The 21,091-nt window shown below is 40.8% G+C and overlaps 3 protein-coding genes across 3 annotated transcripts; all 3 read right to left on the reverse strand.

The window, feature by feature from the left end:
• Positions 1-12,343: 12,343 nt before the first annotated feature.
• LOC147305734 (P2Y purinoceptor 1-like) lies at positions 12,344-13,432 on the reverse strand. The gene has a single exon (XM_086277282.1). The coding sequence runs from the start codon at positions 13,405-13,407 to the stop codon at positions 12,427-12,429; it is 981 nt and encodes a 326-aa protein (XP_086133408.1). The 5' UTR covers positions 13,408-13,432; the 3' UTR covers positions 12,344-12,426.
• Positions 13,433-14,829: 1,397 nt separating this feature from the next.
• LOC147305735 (P2Y purinoceptor 1-like) lies at positions 14,830-16,853 on the reverse strand. The gene has a single exon (XM_086277190.1). It carries the CDS (start codon positions 16,737-16,739, stop codon positions 15,738-15,740), a length of 1,002 nt encoding a protein of 333 aa, XP_086133316.1. The 5' UTR covers positions 16,740-16,853; the 3' UTR covers positions 14,830-15,737.
• Positions 16,854-19,133: 2,280 nt separating this feature from the next.
• LOC147305736 (P2Y purinoceptor 1-like) lies at positions 19,134-20,650 on the reverse strand. Its single transcript, XM_086277254.1, has one exon. The coding sequence runs from the start codon at positions 20,648-20,650 to the stop codon at positions 19,628-19,630; it is 1,023 nt and encodes a 340-aa protein (XP_086133380.1). The 3' UTR covers positions 19,134-19,627.
• Between the last annotated feature and the right edge of the window lie 441 nt (positions 20,651-21,091).

Below are 21,091 nucleotides of genomic sequence, written 5' to 3' on the forward strand. Positions count from 1 at the left end.
TGTACTGGGAATGATGGTACAGCCCCCACAGAGTCCTGATCTCAACATCATCGAGTGTGTCTGAGATACATGAAGAGACAGAAAGATGTGAGGAAGCTTACATCCACAGAAGATCTGTGGTTAGTTCTCTTTTGTTCATTCACTACATTTTGGTGATGAAAATAAATGATTAACACTTCCATGTTTGAAAGCATTCTTTGTTTACAGCATTTTGCACTTTAGCGCAGTGTCCATGTCTGGATTTGTTAGTATTTAGTATTTAGTATTTATTTATTTATTGTCATTGTCAAGAACAATGAAATTGCGTTTGGGGCTTCCATACAACCCAAAAAAAAGAAGAAAATAATAAATACCCCTTAAAACCCAAGTGTACATATTTAACCCAGTGTGACTCCAATGCAATAAGACAATCCTTAGCAATAATGTTCGTAGAAATTCAGACAAAGACCTGAGAAACATGACAAAATACAACAATGCAACCCATTCAATATTATTGTACTGTGAGATATGATATCAGATATGATAGTTATCTATTTAAGAAAGGGGGGGGGGGGGCAGGAGGGGGAAGAGAATAAAGATATGATGCACCAATGCAGACCAGTTCATTGCTATTAAGAAGTTGGATATGGTTATTGTCCGTGAGAGGGGGGCAGAGAGTTCAGGAGCCTCACAGCCTGTGGATACAGGCTGTTGGCCAGTCTGGATGTTCTGGCCTGTATAGACCTGTACCTTCTCCCTGAGGGCAGCAGATGGAAAAGGTGGCGCGCAGGATGATGTTGGTCCCGCAGGATACTGTGCACCCTCCTCAGACAGCGAGTGGGGAAGATATTACTGATCTCTGGCAGACTTGTTCCAATAATTCTGCCAGCTTCTTTCACCACCCGCTGGAGTGCTTGCTGATCGGCCTTGGTGCAGCTGGGGAACCACACTAGAAATCCATACGTCAGAACGCTGCTGATGGCACAGTTGTAGAAGTTCAACATCAGAGATCTGGGAATGTGTGCGCTCCGCAGTCTCCTCAGGTAGTAGAGGCGCTGTTGGGCCTTCCGTACAACTGAGGTGATATGGTTGCCCCAGGACAGGTCCTCGGTCACAGTTACCCCCAAGAATTTAAAACTGCTCACCCTCTCCACCGCCTCACTGCCAATGAAGAGAGGCAGATGGTTGTTATGACCCCTCTTCCGGAAATCTACAATGATCTCCTTGGTCTTTTTGGTGTTTAAGACCAAGTTATTGTCGTGGCACCATGACTCTAGTTGTTGCACCTCTGTCCTATAGTTTGTCTCATCATTGTTGGATATAAGTCCGAGCACTGTAGTGTCATCTGCAAACTTAACAATGAGATTGGACGCGCAGGAGGAAATACAGTCATGGGTGAAGAGAGTGTATAGCAGAGGGCTCAGAACACACCCCTGAGGGGCACCGGTGTTGACCACAAGGGTGGAAGAGGTGTTCTTACCCACTCTGACACTCTGTCTACGGTTAGTGAGGAAGTCCACAATCCAGTTGCACAGAGAGGAGTTAAGTCCCAGTTGGTGGAGTTTGGGACGGAGTTTGTATGGCCGGATGGTATTAAAAGCCGAGCTGTAGTCTACAAAGAGGAGCCGTGCATAGGTGTTCCTGTGTTCCAAGTGCTTCAGTAATGTATGCAGCACTGTGGCGATCGCATCCTCGGTTGACCGGTTCTCCCTGTATGCAAACTGGTGCGAGTCCAGGGATGGTGGAAAAGCAGCTCTGATGTGTTTAATGACCAGTCTCTCCAGGCATTTGGCGGGAATGGGGGTGAGTGCCACAGGTCTGAAATCGTTCAGACATGTGACATTTGACTGTTTTGGGATGGGAACGATGGTTGCTGCTTTGAAACAGGATGGTACCAGTGAACAGGACAACGAGGTGTTATATATAGAGGTGAAGACGTCCGCCAGGTCCGCAGCACAGTCTTTTAGCACCCGGCCCAGCACTCCATCCGGCCCGGCCGCCTTCCTGGTGTTAATGCTCCGGAACACACGCCTCAGCTCATGAGTGCTCAGGACCGGAGCAGGGTCGGTTGAGGGGAGAGGGGACAGGACAGGGTCGGTGTTCTCCCTGTCAAAACGGGCATAAAAGAGATTTAGATCCTCAGCCAGAGTAGAACTGTCGGCTGAGGGTGATGGTGTTCTTCTTTTGTAGTCCGTGATAGCCCTGATGCCCTCCCAGACCTGCCTTGGGTTTGTGTTGTTCTCAAACCTGGCCTCCATACGCCTCCTGTGCTGCTGCTTGGCAGTCTTGATGCCTCTTCTCAAGTTGGCCCTGGCAGCACTGTATGCCTCCTGGTCCCCGGATTTGAAAGCGTTGTTCCTTGTTCGAATAAGTTGTTGAACTCCGTGTGTCATCCAGGGTGGATTATTAGGGAACACACGGAATCGTTTCCAAGTTGTTACATTGTCCACACAGAAACAGATGTAGTCCAAGACAGTTGTTATGTGTTGTGCATTGTTTGGTCTTCTAGCGTGGCATTATTCTCAACTGCTCCCTACTTTAGTTATCCAAGTTTCTATTTCCTAGTTCCTTGTCTGATTTGGTTGGTTTTCTTTCACGTCCAATCAGTCTCTATCTCATCTGTGTTAAAGAAAACTATCTACAAATCTTAAATCAACATGAACACTTCAACACAAGACCAACTGGGGCAAGAAGTCTCTACTATACTACATGAACTTGTGTATGATATTGCCCTTCTCTCCTTTTGGGTGGCAATACTTTCTTCTTAAAGTTATTTATTTTTTTCTGTACTGTTGTGGGATCTTTAACTTACAATATAAAACACCTTGAGGCAACTGTTGGTATTGTGTTCATATTTTGTTTAATTTCCGATCATGTAAACAATATACAGAAGTTTATTTAGGAAGGAAAATAAAAAAATGCTATACAAAACAAAGCAAAAATACAATAAACATATTTCTATTATAATTTAGATACTACATAAAGTACAAGTTATTGGCTGATAGATTATTTGAATATGTACCACTTCTAGCCACTGGTGTCTATGTAACATCATTTTACCATGATTTTTACATGGAAATTAAAGGATCTTTACTTATGTATTTATTGCATTTGGCAGGAGGTTCTGTAATCATGCTACAGTAGTTAATTTCAAGGATCACAAGATATTTGCATCAGAAATAAAATATTGTTATTAAGTGGCTGCTAATCTTGATGTTACACACTGAAGGGAGACATGGTTCATCCTGTCATGGTCCTGGGCCATGTTGGCCCAGTATTCTTGGTTCCTTGTATTTTCGCTCCTTATTTAGGCCATGTTTTCTGAGGTGTCCTGTTGTGGTGTTCCCTAAGTGTTTTCCCTTTGTGACTCTTACCCCCTGTGTGCCCCTCTGTGTATTTATGAGCTCTCGTCTCTCTTTGTGTTTATTCCATGTTTCCCCCAGCCTGTTATGTCTGTGTTCTCCCCGTGCTCTCTCTCCTCCTGTCTGAACCTCTGTGTACTTCCTGTTTTACTTTGACAGTCTCTCGTCAGTATGCGTCATGTTGTGTTCACTCCTGCCCTGTCTCGTTATGTTTATCAGTGTCACCTGTGTTCCCCACCTGTGTGTAATCTCCCTGTGTTCTCTGAGTGTATTTAAGTTGTGTCTTCTGTTATGGTAGTTGCTGGTTCGTCTGTGTTGTTACCCCTCGGTCTCCCTGCGTCTCTCTGTATGTATTTCCCCGGACCTCCCTGCATCCTCGTTTCTGGTTGGTCTTATTAGGATTCCCAGTTTAGGTTTCCAGTTTCATGTTTTGTCGTCACCGCTGTTTGTACTCACCCACCCCTGTAAATAAACACTCACCTGCACCAGAGCTGCCGCCTTTTGGTCCCTTTCTACAATTCCACACGGCTTGCCCCGGCAATCCGTGACACATCCAGGTGCACATGGTGGTTTAATTCAATTCAATTCAATTCAATTCAATTTTATTTATATAGCGCCAAATCACAACAAAAGTCGCCTCAAGACCCTTCATGATACAGAGAAAAACCCAACAATCATATGACCCCCTATGAGCAAGCACTTTGGCGACAGTGGGAAGGAAAAACTCCCTTTTAACAGGAAGAAACCTCCGGCAGAACAAGGCTCAGGGAGGGGCGGGGCCATCTGCTGTGATTGGTTGAGGTGAGAGAAGGAAGACAGGATAAAAGACATGCTGTGGAAGAGAGACAGAGATTAATAACAGATATGATTCAATGCAGAGAGGTCTATTAATACATAGTGAGTGAGAAAGGTGACTGGAAAGGAAAAACTCAATGCATCATGGGAATCCCCCGGCAGCCTACGTCTATTGCAGCATAACTAAGGGAGGATTCAGGGTCACCTGGTCCAGCCCTAACTATATGCTTTAGCAAAAAGGAAAGTTTTAAGCCTAATCTTAAAAGTAGAGATAGTGTCTGTCTCCCGAATCCAAACTGGAAGCTGGTTCCACAGAAGAGGGGCCTGAAAACTGAAGGGGCTCCCTCCCATTCAAAATATTCTAGGAACAACAAGTAAGCCTGCAGTGCGAGAGCGAAGTGCTCTAATGGGGTGATATGGTACTACAAGGTCATTAAGATAAGATGGGGCCTGATTATTTAAGACCTTGTATGTGAGGAGCAGTTTATTGTGCTGAAACACAGCAAAAGAGTTCTGTGTTACTGACGGCTTCCATTACAATAACTGGCCTGCGTTACTTTTGTCAGGGATTATTTTGCCTGTCACCCGTTTGTCTGAGCCGCCACTGCCACCTACTGCCGAAACTAAATATCGCCCTAATATCACATCAGGTGGGAGCAAATGAGCTTTTTGCTCTGTGCTGATGCAAACTATTGTAACAACAAAAACAAAAACAAAAAAATGGTGTGAGAAAAAAAGGATTCTATTTTTCCCAAACTTTTTTCACATGTTTGCTGTTATCAGTATATTTCTTTTGTACTACTAGTATACTTATCCCTGAGTAACAATTATGGTTACACATACTAATGACATCTGTTCAATGAAACATTTCCCACACTATGTTACATTCAGCAAATTAAAACTCATAGTAGAAGCTAATCATGATTCATGTTGTGCCAAGTAATTTTTCTTCCTCAAGGTTAATGAACAAGTTACTATGAATTTTCAACTGTAACCAGACTCAATATTTGGACAACAATACACTAAATTTGTTTACATATTAAGGCACTTTTACAGATGGTCATCACCATCATATGTTCAGCCACACCATTCTGTCCATTGTCTTTTGGTGGTGTGTTTGCTCTATTGTGCTTGTCACAATGTTCATGTTAACCCTCTGGGGTCCAGGGTATAATTGGCCGTTTTTGATTTTACCTCTATATTTTACTTTTAAAAACTGTTTATCTTGCTGTCCATGGTATCATTATTTTCAGCACAACCTCAAATATCAGAAATTTGAGTTCTTTTTTTCATTTTGACATACTATATTAGAACAATTGATCTAAATTCAGACAAAGAAAAATACAAATCAGAGTAGAAAAATAGTTATATTTTTTACTGTAAAAACCACAAACATGTTTAAAACGAAACATTTTCATAACTTGAAATGCAAATAGAAATGGTACATTTCTGAAAATTATTCACAAGTTTTTCAAACAAAGTTATATGGTACTATTTACCTAAAATGCAGCCATGGCCTCAGGAGTTTTTTATATAACCATTTAAAACTATTTACAAAACAATCAGGTGTTTTGCATCAAATAAGAATTTGTGTCCACTATAAGACAGAGGAGAACACCACAGGCCTAAACCCTGCAGGTCTGACAACAGGAGGTGTTTCAGTCCTGTTTTCCATGTGGAGACGGTGTTTACACCAGAATCTTCCTTTGGTGGCTTTTTTGGAGCAAATGTGACATTCACTTGTATAACTGACACACAAAACAAAACATTGACTACACAACACGCTAACTATAGCCTCCAAACACGCTACACGTCACTGATGTCTCACATGTGAAAACTCGCTCTCTCTCTTTCTTTCACTCACTCGCTTTCTCTCACGGGCATCACTCCTAAAATTTCCCCCTCTTCCTAAACAACCAAGTCCCACATGTTGCCATATCATTTTTTGATTGGTTGAAATGGCACACTTTAACACCAAAAGGGAAGGGGTGTTTTTTCGTTTTCCACTCGCCAGCAGAGAGTGTTTGCTAGCGCTGTCCTTAGAAAACACAGTTTTTACCATTTCTTCCCGCTGTAAACACCACTGTTTTGTTCAGAAAAAAACATTGTGTGTATTTTTCTTCATAACTCTGCTTTTACATGGCCTATCGACACAATTTAAAGACTGGTATATAGTCTGACCCAAGGTTATATGGAGTTTCTGACTCGCTGCATCTTGTAGCTGTTTCGTCTTAAATTGGTCATGTGATCTTGACGTGCCGTCACATCCGTCGACCCCAGAGGGTTAATGTCTTTATTCTGGATCAGTTTCTTATTACTGTCTCTCACACCTTGCTGGTATATATCTTCAGGCCACCAAGGCCTCCACAGTCCCTGGGTGCAAATAGCTCCCGTTTTAATATTGTCCATATCAGCTTGTCTGACTGTGGGTTGTCCTAACACGTCGTATGTCAGCAGTTTGGGCTGTTGTCACTCTCTCTTGGGGTGTTTGAGGACAGGTGACAACCCTTGTTCACTGCTCGAGTCACTGTTTCCTTGCTCATCTTGTTGTTCATCTGATATTTGCTCATCTTGGGACTTCTGTTGGTTGTAATGTTGCTCTATTGTCTGCAACTCAGGTTCGTGTACCTATTCTGTTGTCCTGTAAGAAAGGGACAACAGGAAGGGGATTACATGAAGAGACAGAAAGATGTGAGGAAGCCTACATCTACAGAAGCGGTTTGAGGCTTTCCCAGTTGTTGTTCACCCACCTCAGATTTCAGGGTTTGAGGGATAATGCTGGTGGTACTATTTTGCTGTGGAAACCTTCAGACAACCTCACCCTCATCTTCACTCTCTATGTCCTTGTCTTGCTGTAGTAGATGTTGTTGAACTTCTCCCCCCCCCACCCCCACCCCCTTTTGTCTTAGGCTTTTACATCTTTTGTTTTGCTCCTGTCTGTGTGGTTTTTCTACAGGTAGGCTGTCACATGCAAGCAACAGGTTCCTGTGTACTGTGCGGCTTTTTCCTCCACATATACTGTGTCCTCCCAGTGTGACTGAAGCTTGCCTGGGCCTCCTTGCTCTTTGAGGCTGTGGAGCAGGACACTGTTCCCTGGGTGATGTTGAGCTCCGTAGATCTGACAGTTTATCTCTTGAAGCTTCTTTCTGGGCTGCCATAGATGCAGTCTCATAGGCCTCCTTCATTCGGGGTTGCCATTTTGTCACATACTCCACGTAGCTTAATTGCTGTTCCTGTGAAGGCAAGTTGAACAAGATGTCTAAAGGAAGTCTCGGAGTACGGCCAAACAACAAAGAGTACAGGAAAAATCCTGTAGCCTCATTCCGAGTGCAGTTGTAGGCGTGCACTACTTTTGCCAGTGACTACTTCCAGTCTGCCTTTTCAAGGTTAGTTAGTGTTCTCAACATGGACAATAAAGTTCTGTTGAAACGCTCCACTTGCCCATCCTTGTGGATGATATGGGGTAGTGTGAGAACCATGCAGACCACAGACTTTTTTGCAGCTGGGAAAACATGTGATTCTCAAATCCCCTGCCCATGTCATGGTGGATTCGTGCTGGGAAAGCAAAGTTCAGAGCAAAGTGATTGAAGACCTTATCCATATATACTATAGGACCTATAGTAGGACAGGAATTCTAGGACCCAGTGGCGTGTCTAGAAAATTTTTGTTGGGGGGGCTAGGTAGGGGCACAGATTTGGAGAAGGGTGGCAGATTTAATTGGCAGATAATGTTTAAAAAAAAAATTCTACCAACCCTTAACCATAATTCAATAATCCTATAAACCTAATAACCAAATGCACTTTTAACTCTTATTAGAATGAGATTTTAACCACTACGGTGCAAAGTTTTTAGATACTGCGTTGATAAAGTACAAGAGATACAATCAGTGTTTTGTCAGTGTTTACTCAGCATTCAAGGACATCAATATTTGCATAGTATTTTTACTGACATATAGTACACATATGTTTTGGGCAAAAACATTTTTGAAAATTAAAATACGAACATTTGTAACAAACAATTGGCAAATTAGCCGATGCAAAACCAATGCCTGTTAAAAAAAGAAGATAATCTTCTCACAAAGTGGTGTTTGATTTTGAAACAGGAAAAAAGTGGAGAAACAACTGAAAAGACTAACATTTGAATAAAACCTGAAAGCAAGTAAATACTTTCTATGCTGCCTTATGGTAAACTTTGGTAATATTGATCAAGAACAACACTGGCTGATGATGAAATACAGTCAGCTGGCATGGTGACACTGCCAGTATTAACCTGCAGGGCTGGACTGGGACAAAAAAATTGGGCATTTTTACTACAGACCGACCCACCAGGTATTAAAGCCATAAAGCCTTTGAATGAAAACAAATGCTGTTGTGACAGTGATGTACAGTCTTGTTGGTATATGTATGATTTCTATACATTTTACGTCAGATAAAAACTTTGGTTGTAAGATTTAGATAATTATTTAATAAAAACTAGGTATTTTAAATGAGAATAAGAAAGAAAAGTATGTCTTTGTGCCCACCTTTCCCTGTTAATGCCCTACCTGCCCCCCTGGCAACACTTTGCTAGACCCGCCCCTGCACAGTTACCAGCTGTCAGCTGCTTAGAAAAGGATCCTGGTGTTATTTGTCTCTCAGTTATGAAGTTATGAACTCAACAGTTCATAACTTCAACTCATTCATGTCACCTAAAAGGTAAACCTGTTTCTCCATCACAGCTCTGATGATGGTTCAGTAAGGACGTCTCCTGGTTTCATCTTCATGTTTCCCTCTCACCACATATCTAAACCGATATCATGACCAGCAGCTTTACAGCTGTGGCTCCAGCAAACATCAGCTGATACTAGAAATTAATATTAAATACATTCTAACAACAGCTGATCAAGCTTAAACGTGCTGCTGTTGTTTAGCGCGACATCCACTGGTTTCCTCTTTCTGGCCCAAAGTGGGCGATAAACAAACAAGAGAGAAAAGCCGATCAGCTGATCATTGATCAGTTTCATGATTGAAGTAGCAACAGGAGAGGGAGGGGGAGAGAATGAGAGGAGAAGAGGCAGCTGTGCAGCATAAAGACAGAATAAATCCAGCTTTGTGTCTTTTTCCATTCTAGCTAAAGTTCGGGACAAACTGCGTCTCTTCTCAGCTCAATACGAAACGCGTAATATTTTCTCTGAATGAGGGACCATTCCATTTTTAAGGAGCCGTTGGCAACTCTACTAACCTTATGAATAAAATAAAGTTCACTATCAGTAACATCATAGCACCCACCCAGCTGTATAAAAACTCTGTCAAACTGGCTAGAACGCAGTACGAGTTATTGCAACTGACGGTAAAAAGTCAGCAACATGAAAATAAACTCCACCTAAACTTGGTTTATATCTGACCCAGATAGACTGCAGGTCATAACTTCTTACCTGAAGTTCAGTTCACCTGACACTCGGACTGGCGGCTGCTTCGGGGCTCTCCTCCTGCCTCCCCTTCCCTCATCCACCTGTTGCCTCTGTGGAAGCCCCGCCATAGCCACCACCAAACAACGGAGTTATTTCTACACATCGACCTGCATCTGGCCAATCCACCACCTCTCACTGTTCATGCCATTACAAAAAAAATAAAAAATAAGTCACTGGGGATATGCCCGGTATGCCCGATGGCCAGTCCAGCTATGTTAACCTGCAACCAAATCTGCAGCTCCATACAGCAATGTTACGACTTAGATGATATCTTATAACTCATAACTCTTATGTTAGCTGCCCTCAGTAGCATACTGTCTGAAATATTCCACAGCTGCAATAATTCTTTAAGTGTTATTTTTTCCTTGGGATTCTAATTTCACCGAAGTTTACTAAACTCAACAAACTTAATATTACTTACCGGGACATTTATTCTGTCCTCATTTTCTTTCACCGAAAAATTGTTTCCTGCAGTGCCATCTTTCGCGCTTGGCTCTCCTACCTTTGCTAACGTGATGCGCATAGCGCAGAAGCGATGCGGCATTCACTTACACTCGGATATCTGAGCGTCACCGTGAAAACATAATCGGACATTTGATATTTGATTGAATTTTATTGTTTTGCCTTTGGGGTGGCACCTGGGGTGGCCAGTCTGGTTTGGGGGGTGGCCTGTGCCCCCCCAGGCCACCCCGCTGGACACGCCATTGCTAGGACCCAACTCAGTTCCCCCACTGTGGATGGTGGTTTGTTTCTGAGAGCTTGTACAGAAACTATTTCCACTGTGTCCATGGTATATCCCTCTTCAGACACCATCCGACCAAGGAAACATACCTTTCTCTTGAAAATGTCACATTTCTGTAGGCTGAGTTTGATACCATGTTTTTGGTATCTCTGTAGGACAGCTCTGATGTGTTCAAGATTAGTATCAAATGAAGGAGAGTGGACTAGGTTGTCGTCCAAATATGGCTTACAGATTACATCCCGCAGGCCCCTTAAACAGTCCTCCATGCTCCGCTGAACTCTGCGGGGGCTGAGCTGAGGCCAAAGGGTATGCAGTTACACTGGTATAAGCCCCAAGGTGTGATGAAGGCTGTCAGGGTCCAGGAACCCCTGATGGTATGCTTTCCCCTGATCCAGAACAGAGAACCAGGAGCTGCCATGAAGGGAATCTAGCATGTCCTGAATTCTGGGAATTGGGTGCGTGTCTGGTACTGACTTCTGATTGAATTCCCTGTAATCACAGCACAATCTCAGTTCACCTGACTTTTTCTGAACGCAGACAATTGGAGATGAGTAGGGTGACCTGGACTCTGAAATCCATCCATGGTTCAGCAGATCTTGAAGATAGTCTTTGACCTCTTGGTGCAGAGGTTTTGGCATGGATATGTAGGTCTTTCGAACAGGTGTTGTGTCATGCAATGTGATGTGCATGTTTAAGCTGGGGATGTACCCAACATCTTTATCATCATAAGCAAAAGCATGACATTCCTCTCTTAACAGCTGTCTCACAGTTTGTTGTTCATTTTTACTGAGATGGTCCATCTTAACTGGTGGGTCCCACTGAGGTGGCTTATGGCTGGAGGAGGGTGTGTTAATATCCTCATTTACCTGTATAGGAGACTGTGAAGAAATCTGCTCCACCGAGTCTTGCGTCTTTTCAGGGGTGATGGGGTACACTGCTTTTATTTCTTCCAGATGTCCTAGAACAGTGTGAGGAATTAAGTTGACAAGACCCTCAGGCAACTCTGATGGTTCATTTGGGACAAACAACAGACTCTGTCCTGAAAACTGCGCTCCAATATGTGCACGGACATATGTCGTGGTAATCTGTTCAGCAGCCAGACATCGTCCTCTCTTTCCTGCCAGTACTGTGCCCAAACTTTGGCTTTGGTCTGGTGACTGCAATAGTTTTAGCACTGATTTAGCAGTGTTTACCAATACTGACATGATCTGGCAGATTTTTTGAATGTTGCGTGATCTTGGTTGACACTTGCCCCATTTACGCACAACTTCCTCTATTACATTAAATCCAGTAATGGGCAGTTGAGCAACACTGGGGTCACTGGATACAAGCATTGGAGCTAGAAGACAATTTTCAGGGTTACAGTCCAAATAGAATTCTGTCTCTATCCACCCATCATATGGGATTTCACTATCATAAGCTGCTAAAGCGACAGGAGGTTCTGTTCCCAAAACCTCAGCAAGTGGCCTGAGGTGGTAGGTGTTGTTTTTGCCACTCATTCTTAATAAGACTTGCCTGAGCTCCAGTGTCCCACAGGGCCTCTACTGGTGCCTTATCCAGGTGACACTGAACTGTACATCTTTTCCCAGTGAGACTGATGAGCTTGGTTTGCTGTTTTCAGGGTATATAACCATTAGATGTGTCGCTTGTCAATTTGTTGCTGTTTGGCTCTTTGGAGGGAGTTTCAGTGTGTGTAGAGTCATTTTGTGGTGCTTGTTGATGCGAGATGTTTTGCACAGAGACAGGATTTATCTGGGACCTGGATGATGAGTGGGCTACTGTGGGATGTAGCTCAGTAGCCCGCTCCTGTTTCCTGTCTAAACCCTTGAGACAGGTGACCCTCCTGACCACAACGGTAGCAGTGTCTACAGAGGTCACCAAGCTGAGCCTCTCTGCACATTTGACAACCTCTTGCACGAACACATAAGGAACACATCTGAGACTTGTTCTCGATGCCCAAAATACTCAGGGGTGCCGCACTGACTTAGTCAAAACCAGTGAAATTTTGTACAGTGGGATTACAATTACAACAAAGATGCATGCGTGTAGAGCTGGTTTATTTAAAAAAATTTTAAGATTTCTAACATATGGCAAACTTGTTAAACTTTATCAGACTGTGTCACAGGGATTCTGCCACTCCTTGATTTCGGCCAATTAAAGATCTGGCGAGTTCGCTGGAGCAGCTGTTGGAATCGAGTAGGGAAATCCTTTACATGGAGGTAAACCAGGGGAGTCAAAACACTGTTCAAACACACAATTCCACGACTTATCTGGTGAGCCCCAAAGACTCCCTCATCCCAATCTGGACATTTCCCCTGTTTTGACAAAACTCTTGAATAAAGGCTGAGGTTCTTGAAAATATGATAGGGGATGTAACAAACCGAGAAGAGAAGGCACAAGATGAATAATAACTTTAAAACTCGTTTTTTCACCACCTCCTTTATGGTATTTGCATGACAGAGAACAAGAGTCACATGTCCATAGCAGCCAAGTAAAATAAGGAGTGGCATAACAAACCCAGTCAATGTCCAACCCACACTGTATTTCAGATAATCCTCCACATACTCGTTAGAGGTGGTATGGTAGCATTTTTCAGTTTTATTTGGTGAGATTTTGGAGAAGAAGATATCTGGAAGACTTTGAGCACTCACCAACAGCCAAACCAAAACTGAGATAGCCACAGAGTGAGTCACAGTTATTCTCCCCATCATCCTCATTGGATGGACAATAGCCAGGTACCTGTACACACTTATACAGGTGAGGAATCCAATGCTGCCGTATAAATTCAGGTTGAAGCAGAATCTTGTGATCTTGCAGAAGGCATCTCCAAATATCCATTTACTGTCCATAAAGTAGTACGCTGACAAAAATGGGAGTGTTAGCAGGAACAAAAAATTTGCAACTCCAAGGTTCAGAAGGAACAGATTAATGTGTCGAAGTTTCTTCTTTTTCTGCAGCAGAGACTTTAGTCCCAATCCATTTCCTCCCAGACCAACAATCATAACAAAGGCATAAATGGCAGGTAGAATTTTGTGTTCATGGAGTTTTAAGTTGCCTGAAGTACAGGATCTGTTATTCATTGTGCTTCTAAAGTAAAGTCTGCACAATCTTCCCCCTTCATGGAGAGTTCTATGTCATAAAGTGAAATAAAACACACCCTTTTTTATTTTTTTACAATTTATATGTCATGTTCAACCTTGAAACCCTGCACACTGAAGCATAAGACTGAGATCTAAAGTAAATGCAACACGTTTAATAGATATGTATGCAATCTTAATCTTGCCTTTGGGCCTTGTTTGGAATGTGAAAGTTATGAATTAAAGTTGCTACTACCCTTTGTCTAGAATTGTAACAGGCTGCGAACACATTAGGAAACTCAGGTGTTTAAACCTGTGATAATTCTGAGTTTCTTGTAATAAAGCAATGCCTGCATGTTGTTTTTTGAGCTGGTTAAATATCTTTGACCTCTTTCCCCTGTAATGATGTAATGATGAACGCTGCGTGTTCCGCTTAGATGGGTGAAGAGAATGGAAAAACATCACTTGTTTGTAAATAAAAAGAAGAAAAATGTGTGGCGAGAGGCTCCATAAGTCTGATTATGTGTGAGCTCTCAACACAGACAGCATCGTCAGAGGAAAAGTTGATAAAATAAATTAAAAATTCAGCATTGCTCAATACATATGCGTGCCGAACCAAAAGCACTGTATTGAACCATTCAATACAGATACATTGTAGCACCCCTAAGATATATATATTCATTCCTTCTAGTTAACATTTCACTTATGATTTTACATTATGCACTTTTATGCTAATTTAATTCCTTGTTTGTTCTGTATCTGCTGCTTCTCCCATGTATCAGTGACAGTTATCTGCTTGCATACCTAGTACTTGCTTTGGTCCTATTTCTATTATCTTCCTTTTACTCTCTATGTTACTTATTAAGCACCTTGGTATACCCTTGGTTTTAAGTGTGCTTTATAAATAAAGTTTATTATTATTATAAAACATCATAAAACTGCTCACCCAACCTGTCGGCAGTTTTATGATTGAAACAAAAGGTTAAAGTCTCCCTCTGTTTGGAGTTTAAATGTGAAAGCAAAAGTTCTCTGAAAGCATGGTGGAAGTTTCTAAAAATGACTTCATTAATCTCATGCAAACATACACTAATCTGGAACAACTGTGACATAATACAGAACATTAATATGATTACCTTCCCAGATTGGAGTTGTCAAGGAATGAAATACTTACAACATATATTAGAATGAACAGACTTTATTTCATTTGACAGACTAGTTGTACAGTATGGGATTAACAAGAAAAGAATGTGAAAGTAAAATTTTGTCTTTAAATAAAAGTCTTTAAATTAAATTGAAGACTTTAAATACATTTTTTTAAAATAGTCAATTAAACATTTTACATTTTTAAGTTCAAAAAGATGGAGAGAAATACATAAAAAAATATTATAGTTAGAAATCCATCAATTACTTTCTTAGAAAGGATAACTCTTTACTGTCATTTACAGTTCAAAAAATGTTATGACTTATAAAAATAATGAATCTAGGGTGTGTTTGTGTGTGTGTGTGTGTGTGTGTGTGTGTGTGTGTGTGTGTGTGTGTGTGTGTGTGTGCCCTTGCTTAGAGCAGTATACATCAAATACTATACATTAGAATTCCAGAGCAAACTAAAAGCCAAATATTGTGTATCTTATGTCAAATATGAATCACATGTTCACTGCCAAGCTGACTTATAGTAGGCATGAAACAAAAGTTAATGTTGATTAAATTTCACCAACACTGTTCTACTGCTATACAAACGCAATAATCCAGCAGATGTTTTTTATGGGAAATTATTTTGCTGTACACATAACCTACACAAATCTAAAGAAAAGTGGTTACTAACCTGAAAACTGTGTCAGTGAACATAAAATAAATGATACTAATCTGCCAGCGCTCTTTCCTGATCTTTGCTTAAATTAAAAGTGTCACGGTCCTGGGTCTGTGACCCAGCATTTCTATTGCAGGTTAAGAAGCAGTTCCTTGTGTTAGTTACTATAGCTATTCCTCTGTTTAGCATTTGTTGAGATCACCTTAGCTTTCTTATCTGGTCTTTAGTTTCTGTTGTCTTGCCTCCAATCCCCTACGCATGTGTAGTCATGTCTCAGTGGTTGTTTATATTTTCAATGTGACAAAAAAAAATGTTGCTGTAAAGGATTTGAATAATGCAATTTTCAATAATGCAATTTTCGATGCAGGGCAACAGAAGAACAACAAACACAGAAACAAAGCTTTTTTATTTATAAATCCATTTGAGCCAAAACCGTTATCCCGAAAAAGATAGTATAGACAGTATAATACGTAAAACAGTCTTTACACTCTACTCTAAAAGACAAAGTCAAAGTCACTAATTACTGTTAAGATATTGTTGTGGTCACTGTTTGTTCCACGGGTACACTGCCGTATTCTGACACAAACAAACGAGTAAATGTCTGACGAAACTGCTGAAGCAGCTGTTGGAGCTGAGCAGGAATATCCATGACATGGAGGTAAACCAGGGGGTTCAAAACACTATTCAGACACACAAGACCACGACTGATCTGATGAGCACAGAAGACTGTCTTATCCCATGATGGATACTTCTTGTTGGTTGAAAAAAGTACTCTTGAATAAAGGCTAAGGTTCTTAAAAATATGGTAGGGGATGTAACAGACCGAGAAGAGCAAAATCAAAATGAACATCAACTTTAAGCTTCTTTGTTTCACCACCTTATTAATGGTATTTTTGCGCCAGAGAACAAGAGTCACATGTCCATAGCAGCCAAGAAAAATAAGGAAAGGCATAACAAACCCAGTCAATGTCCAACCCACACTGTATTTCAGATAATTCTCAACATACTCTGTAGAGGTGGTATGGTGACATTTTTCAGTTCTATTTGTTGAGTTTTTGGGAAAGAGCACGTCTGGAAAACTTTGAGCACTCACCAACAGCCAAACCATGACTGAGATAACCACAGAATTACGGACAGTGATCCTTCTCTTTGCTTTCATCGGATGGACAATAACCAGGTACCTGTACACACTTATACAGGTGAGGAATCCAATGCTGCCGTATAAATTCAAGTTGAAGCAGAATCTTGTGATCTTGCAGAAAGCATCTCCAAATATCCATTTATTCCTCATAAAATAGTAGGCTGACAAAAATGGGAGAGTTGGCAGGAACAAAAAATTAGCAACTCCAAGGTTCAGAAGAAACACATTAATGTGTCCAAGAATTTTCCATTTCTGAAGTAAGGACCTCACCGCCCATCCGTTAGCTCCCAGACCAATGATAAAAACAAAGGTGTAAACAGCAGGCAGAGTTACATGTTCATAGTCTGAATGAAAGAAGGAAGTTTTATTAGTTGCTATTCCTGACATGTTGTCCACACAACCTCTCTCCTTTGTAGCAGAATTAAAAGTGAAAGAAGTGAAGGGACAGCAAATGCACTTGTTGTTGCTTGAAGCCCTAAATGTTGAGTTTCAGGTTTCAGAGCTGAGATAAACATCTTTGCATCATCCCGTAACCCTCTGATTTGTTTTGATAGATCTGAACCTTTGGAATGTGGCCTCCTGTTCCTGTGGCCATTTGCTTTTTTATGAACCTTATCTTTATTCCTGTTATTGTAGCCTGTTACCCCATGATCAGTGACAAAACCCTTTTAACTTTTACCTTTTTGTTCTTTGTATGTAATTAGCAACCCTTCCACTACTCTCTGTTACCCTTCTGGTATAAATAACAGTGGTCTGGTTTACCCACTCATACCCACTCTCTGTGTCTGTAAATCCATCTTATAAAGGTATACTTTGATAAGCACACCACCACAGCAAACAAAAGGAAAAAGGACCTGAAGTCAGATTTTTTTCTTCAACACATCTCATGCATCTAATTCCTTGCTTTTTCACAAAGACTGTAGATTATTTTATCTTTTTAAAAACACTGCATGAAAATATAAAATCCATCATTGTGGATAACTTTTTTGTCTTTTTTGTTTAAGTAATGAAGTAACAGCACTTTATGATATGTTAAATAAATAAAACTCAGTGTGCTTAACACAGAAAATAAAGACAGATTTGTCTTTAAACTTCCTACAAGAAATGAAAACAGTAAAACCAAAGAAAAAACAATAACTGAAAGCACTCTTAGTAGACTGAGATCTATTTCTGGGAACATGTAAAACATCTGAATCTGATCCTTGAGAGGTCTGACTGAGCTGTAGACAGTGAGCAAGTCAGAGATGTACTTGGAACGATGGTACAGCCCCCACAGAGTCCTGATCTCAACATCATCGAGTGTGTCTGAGATTGCATGAAGAGACAGAAAGATGTGAGGAAGCTTACATCCACAGAAGATCTGTGGTTAGTTCTCCAAGATGATTGGAACAACCTACCAGTCGAGTTCGTTCAAAAACTGTGTGCAAGTGTGCCTAGCAGTATATGCTGTTTTGAAGGCAAAGGGTGGTCACACCAAATATTGATTTGTCTTAGCTTTCTCTTTTGTTCATTCACTTGATGAAAATAAAAGATTAGCACTTCCATTTTTGAAAGCATTCTTTGTTTACAGCATATTTTTTTTCACCTGCCTAAAACCTTTGCACAGTGCCGTATGTATGGATTTATTATGTGTTGTGCATTGTTTATGTTATGAAACGGCTGTGTGCAGGCAGGAAAAGGACCCAAAGTGCAGACACTCAGAGGCAAAACGTGAACTCCAAAAAGGTAACACAACTGAGACTCCAAGGGTGGCGGGCGGGCTGCACAGCAAGATGAGGGTAGATCACAGTAAAGACACAGAGAAACACGGGGCTTAAATACACAGAGGGAGCAATCAGGGAATGGGAAACAGGAGGGAAACACAGCTGGGGCAAATCAGGCCTAACGAGACAAAGGAATTAAAACCAGACACATTAACATGAGACACGGACTTTCAAAGTAAAACAGGAAACATAACACAGAGACGCATGACTTGACACAAGGATACAGCAGACAGGGGAGACAGCAACTATGGATCACAGACAGAAAACCAGAACACTAAAACTCTAACAAAACCCACACAGAAAACCTAAACTAAGAATAAACCTATAAACCATAAGGCACAGCTAGAATATAATGAAATAAACTAAATCAAAGAACCAAAAACACAAAACACTGGGTCGACGACCCAGGCACCCTAACAGTTTAGTCTTCTAGCTTGGTATTATTTTCCACTGCTCCCTACTTTAGTTATCCACGTTTCTATTTCCTAGTTCATTGTCTGATTTGGTTGGTTCTCTTTCACGTCCAGTCTGTCTCTGTCTCATCTGTGTGTACGTGTGTCAGTTGTGTGTTGTCAGTTTGCTCATCACGTCTTTCATCTCTGTGTTCTCTGCTTGTCTCTTCCTGTTTTACTTTGTTAGTCTCTGTCTGCATGAGTAGTTCTTAAACCTTTGCAATATAAGTTAAAAAAAATAATCTATAAATCTTAAATCAACATGAACACTTCAACACAAGACCAACTGGGGCAAGAAGCCTCTACTATACTACATGCACTTGTGTATGATATTGCCCTTCTCTCCTTTTGGGTGGCAAAATTCTAAAAATTATTTATTTTTTCTATACTATTGTAGGATCTTTACATTATAATATAAAACACCTTGAGGCAACTGTTGGTGTTGTGTTGATTTTTTGTTTAATTTTTGATCATGTAAACAGTATACAAAAGTTTGTTTAGGAAAGAAAAGAAAAAATGCAATACAAAATAAAGCTAAATACAATAAACATATATAATTTAGACACTACATAAAGTACAGGTCATTATCATTTCAGCATATTTTGCCACAAAGGTAAGATAATGACATTACTGTTTAACTATAGTGTTATGAGGGTCTTGGTGGCCTCTCATAATAAGCCAAGGGGTGTGGGTGAAAGCGTGTCATAGATATTAGCTGATTAGATGATTAGCTGTACCAATTCTAGGCACTGCTGTCTATGTAACATCATTTTACCAGGATGCTTTACATGGAAAATAAAGGATCTTTACTTATGTATCGCACCTTTATTTATTGATTGCATTTAGCAGGAGGTGCTGTAATCATGCCACAGTTGTCCATTTCAAGGATCACAAGATATTTGCATCAGAAATAAAATATTGTTATTAAGTGGCTGCTAATGTTGACTTAGTCAAAACCAGTGGAATTTTACACAGTGTGAATACAATTACAACAAAGATGCATGTGTGTAGAGCTGGTTATGTAAAACATTTTTAAGATTTCTAACATATGGCAAACTTGTTAAACTTCATCAGACTGTGTCACAGGGATTCTGCCACTCCTTGATTTCGGCCAATTAAAGATCTGGCGAGTTCGCTGGAGCAGCTGTTGGAATCGAGTAGGGAAATCCTTTACATGGAGGTAAACCAGGGGAGTCAAAACACTGTTCAAACACACAATTCCACGACTTATCTGGTGAGCCCCAAAGACTCCCTCATTCCAATCTGGACATTTCCCCTGTTTTGACAAAACTCTTGAATAAAGGCTGAGGTTCTTGAAAATATGATAGGGGATGTAACAAACCGAGAAGAGAAGGCACAAGATGAATAACAACTTTAAAACTCGTTTTTTCACCACCTCCCTTATGGTATTTGCATGACAGAGAACAAGAGTCACATGTCCATAGCAGCCAAGTAAAATAAGGAGTGGCATAACAAACCCAGTCAATGTCCAACCCACACTGTATTTCAGATAATCCTCCACATACTCCTTAGAGGTGGTATGGTAGCATTTTTCAGTTTTATTTGGTGAGATTTTGGAGAAGAAGATATCTGGAAGACTTTGAACACTCACCAACAGCCAAACCAAAACTGAGATAGCCACAGAGTGAGTCACAGTTATTCTCCCCATCATCCTCATTGGATGGACAGTAGCCAGGTACCTGTACACACTTATACAGGTGAGGAATCCAATGCTGCCGTATAAATTCAGGTTGAAGCAGAATCTTGTGATCTTGCAGAAGGCATCTCCAAATATCCATTTACTGTCCATAAAGTAGTACGCTGACAAAAATGGGAGTGTTAGCAGGAACAAAAAATTTGCAACTCCAAGGTTCAGAAGGAACAGATTAATGTGTCGAAGTTTCTTCTTTTTCTGCAGCAGAGACTTTAGTCCCAATCCATTTCCTCCCAGACCAACAATCATAACAAAGGCATAAATGGCAGGTAGAATTTTGTGTTCATGGAGTTTTAAGTTGCCTGAAGTACAGGAACTGTTATTCATTGTGCTTCTAAAGCAAAAGTCTGCACAATCTTCCCCCTTCATGGAGAGTTATATGTCATGAAAGTGAAAGAAAACACACCCTATTTTTGTTTTTTTTGTTTTAACAATTTATACGTCATGTTCAAGCTTGAATTCCTGCCCACTGAAGCATAAGACTGAGATCGCAAGTAAATGCAACATGTCTAATAGATATGCATGCAATCTTAATCTTGCCTTTGGGCCTTGTTTGGAATATGAAAGCAAGCAGCATATTGTTTTTGTATTTTTACTATATTTTTCAATAAATCTAAAAATGAACATCCTCACATTTTCACACAAGTTCTCAAAGTACACAAAGACACTTAAACCAAAACAAAGAAATGCAGAAATATAATATTTGAGGCCTGTCTGGTGGTGGCATGCAAGAGTGGGCAGGCATGGAATCCTAAAATTCACCAGGTGTTGCAAATGCTTTTGCAGGATAGTCAGTGTCAACAAGAACTC

Source organism: Aulonocara sp. 'chitande type north' Nkhata Bay, linkage group LG20 (assembly GCF_057382095.1).
Source record: "Aulonocara sp. 'chitande type north' Nkhata Bay isolate Kocher_YH1m ecotype deep benthic linkage group LG20, A_spYH_male_GT1.1, whole genome shotgun sequence".
Taxonomy (NCBI): Eukaryota; Metazoa; Chordata; class Actinopteri; order Cichliformes; family Cichlidae; genus Aulonocara; species Aulonocara sp. 'chitande type north' Nkhata Bay.

What these genes read in the sequence shown, in the direction of transcription:
- LOC147305734 (XM_086277282.1), bottom strand. Translation starts at nt 13,407, where the DNA reads ATGAATAACAGATCCTGTACTTCAGGCAACTTAAAACTCCATGAACAC.
- LOC147305735 (XM_086277190.1), bottom strand. Translation starts at nt 16,739, where the DNA reads ATGTCAGGAATAGCAACTAATAAAACTTCCTTCTTTCATTCAGACTAT.
- LOC147305736 (XM_086277254.1), bottom strand. Translation starts at nt 20,650, where the DNA reads ATGAAGGGGGAAGATTGTGCAGACTTTTGCTTTAGAAGCACAATGAAT.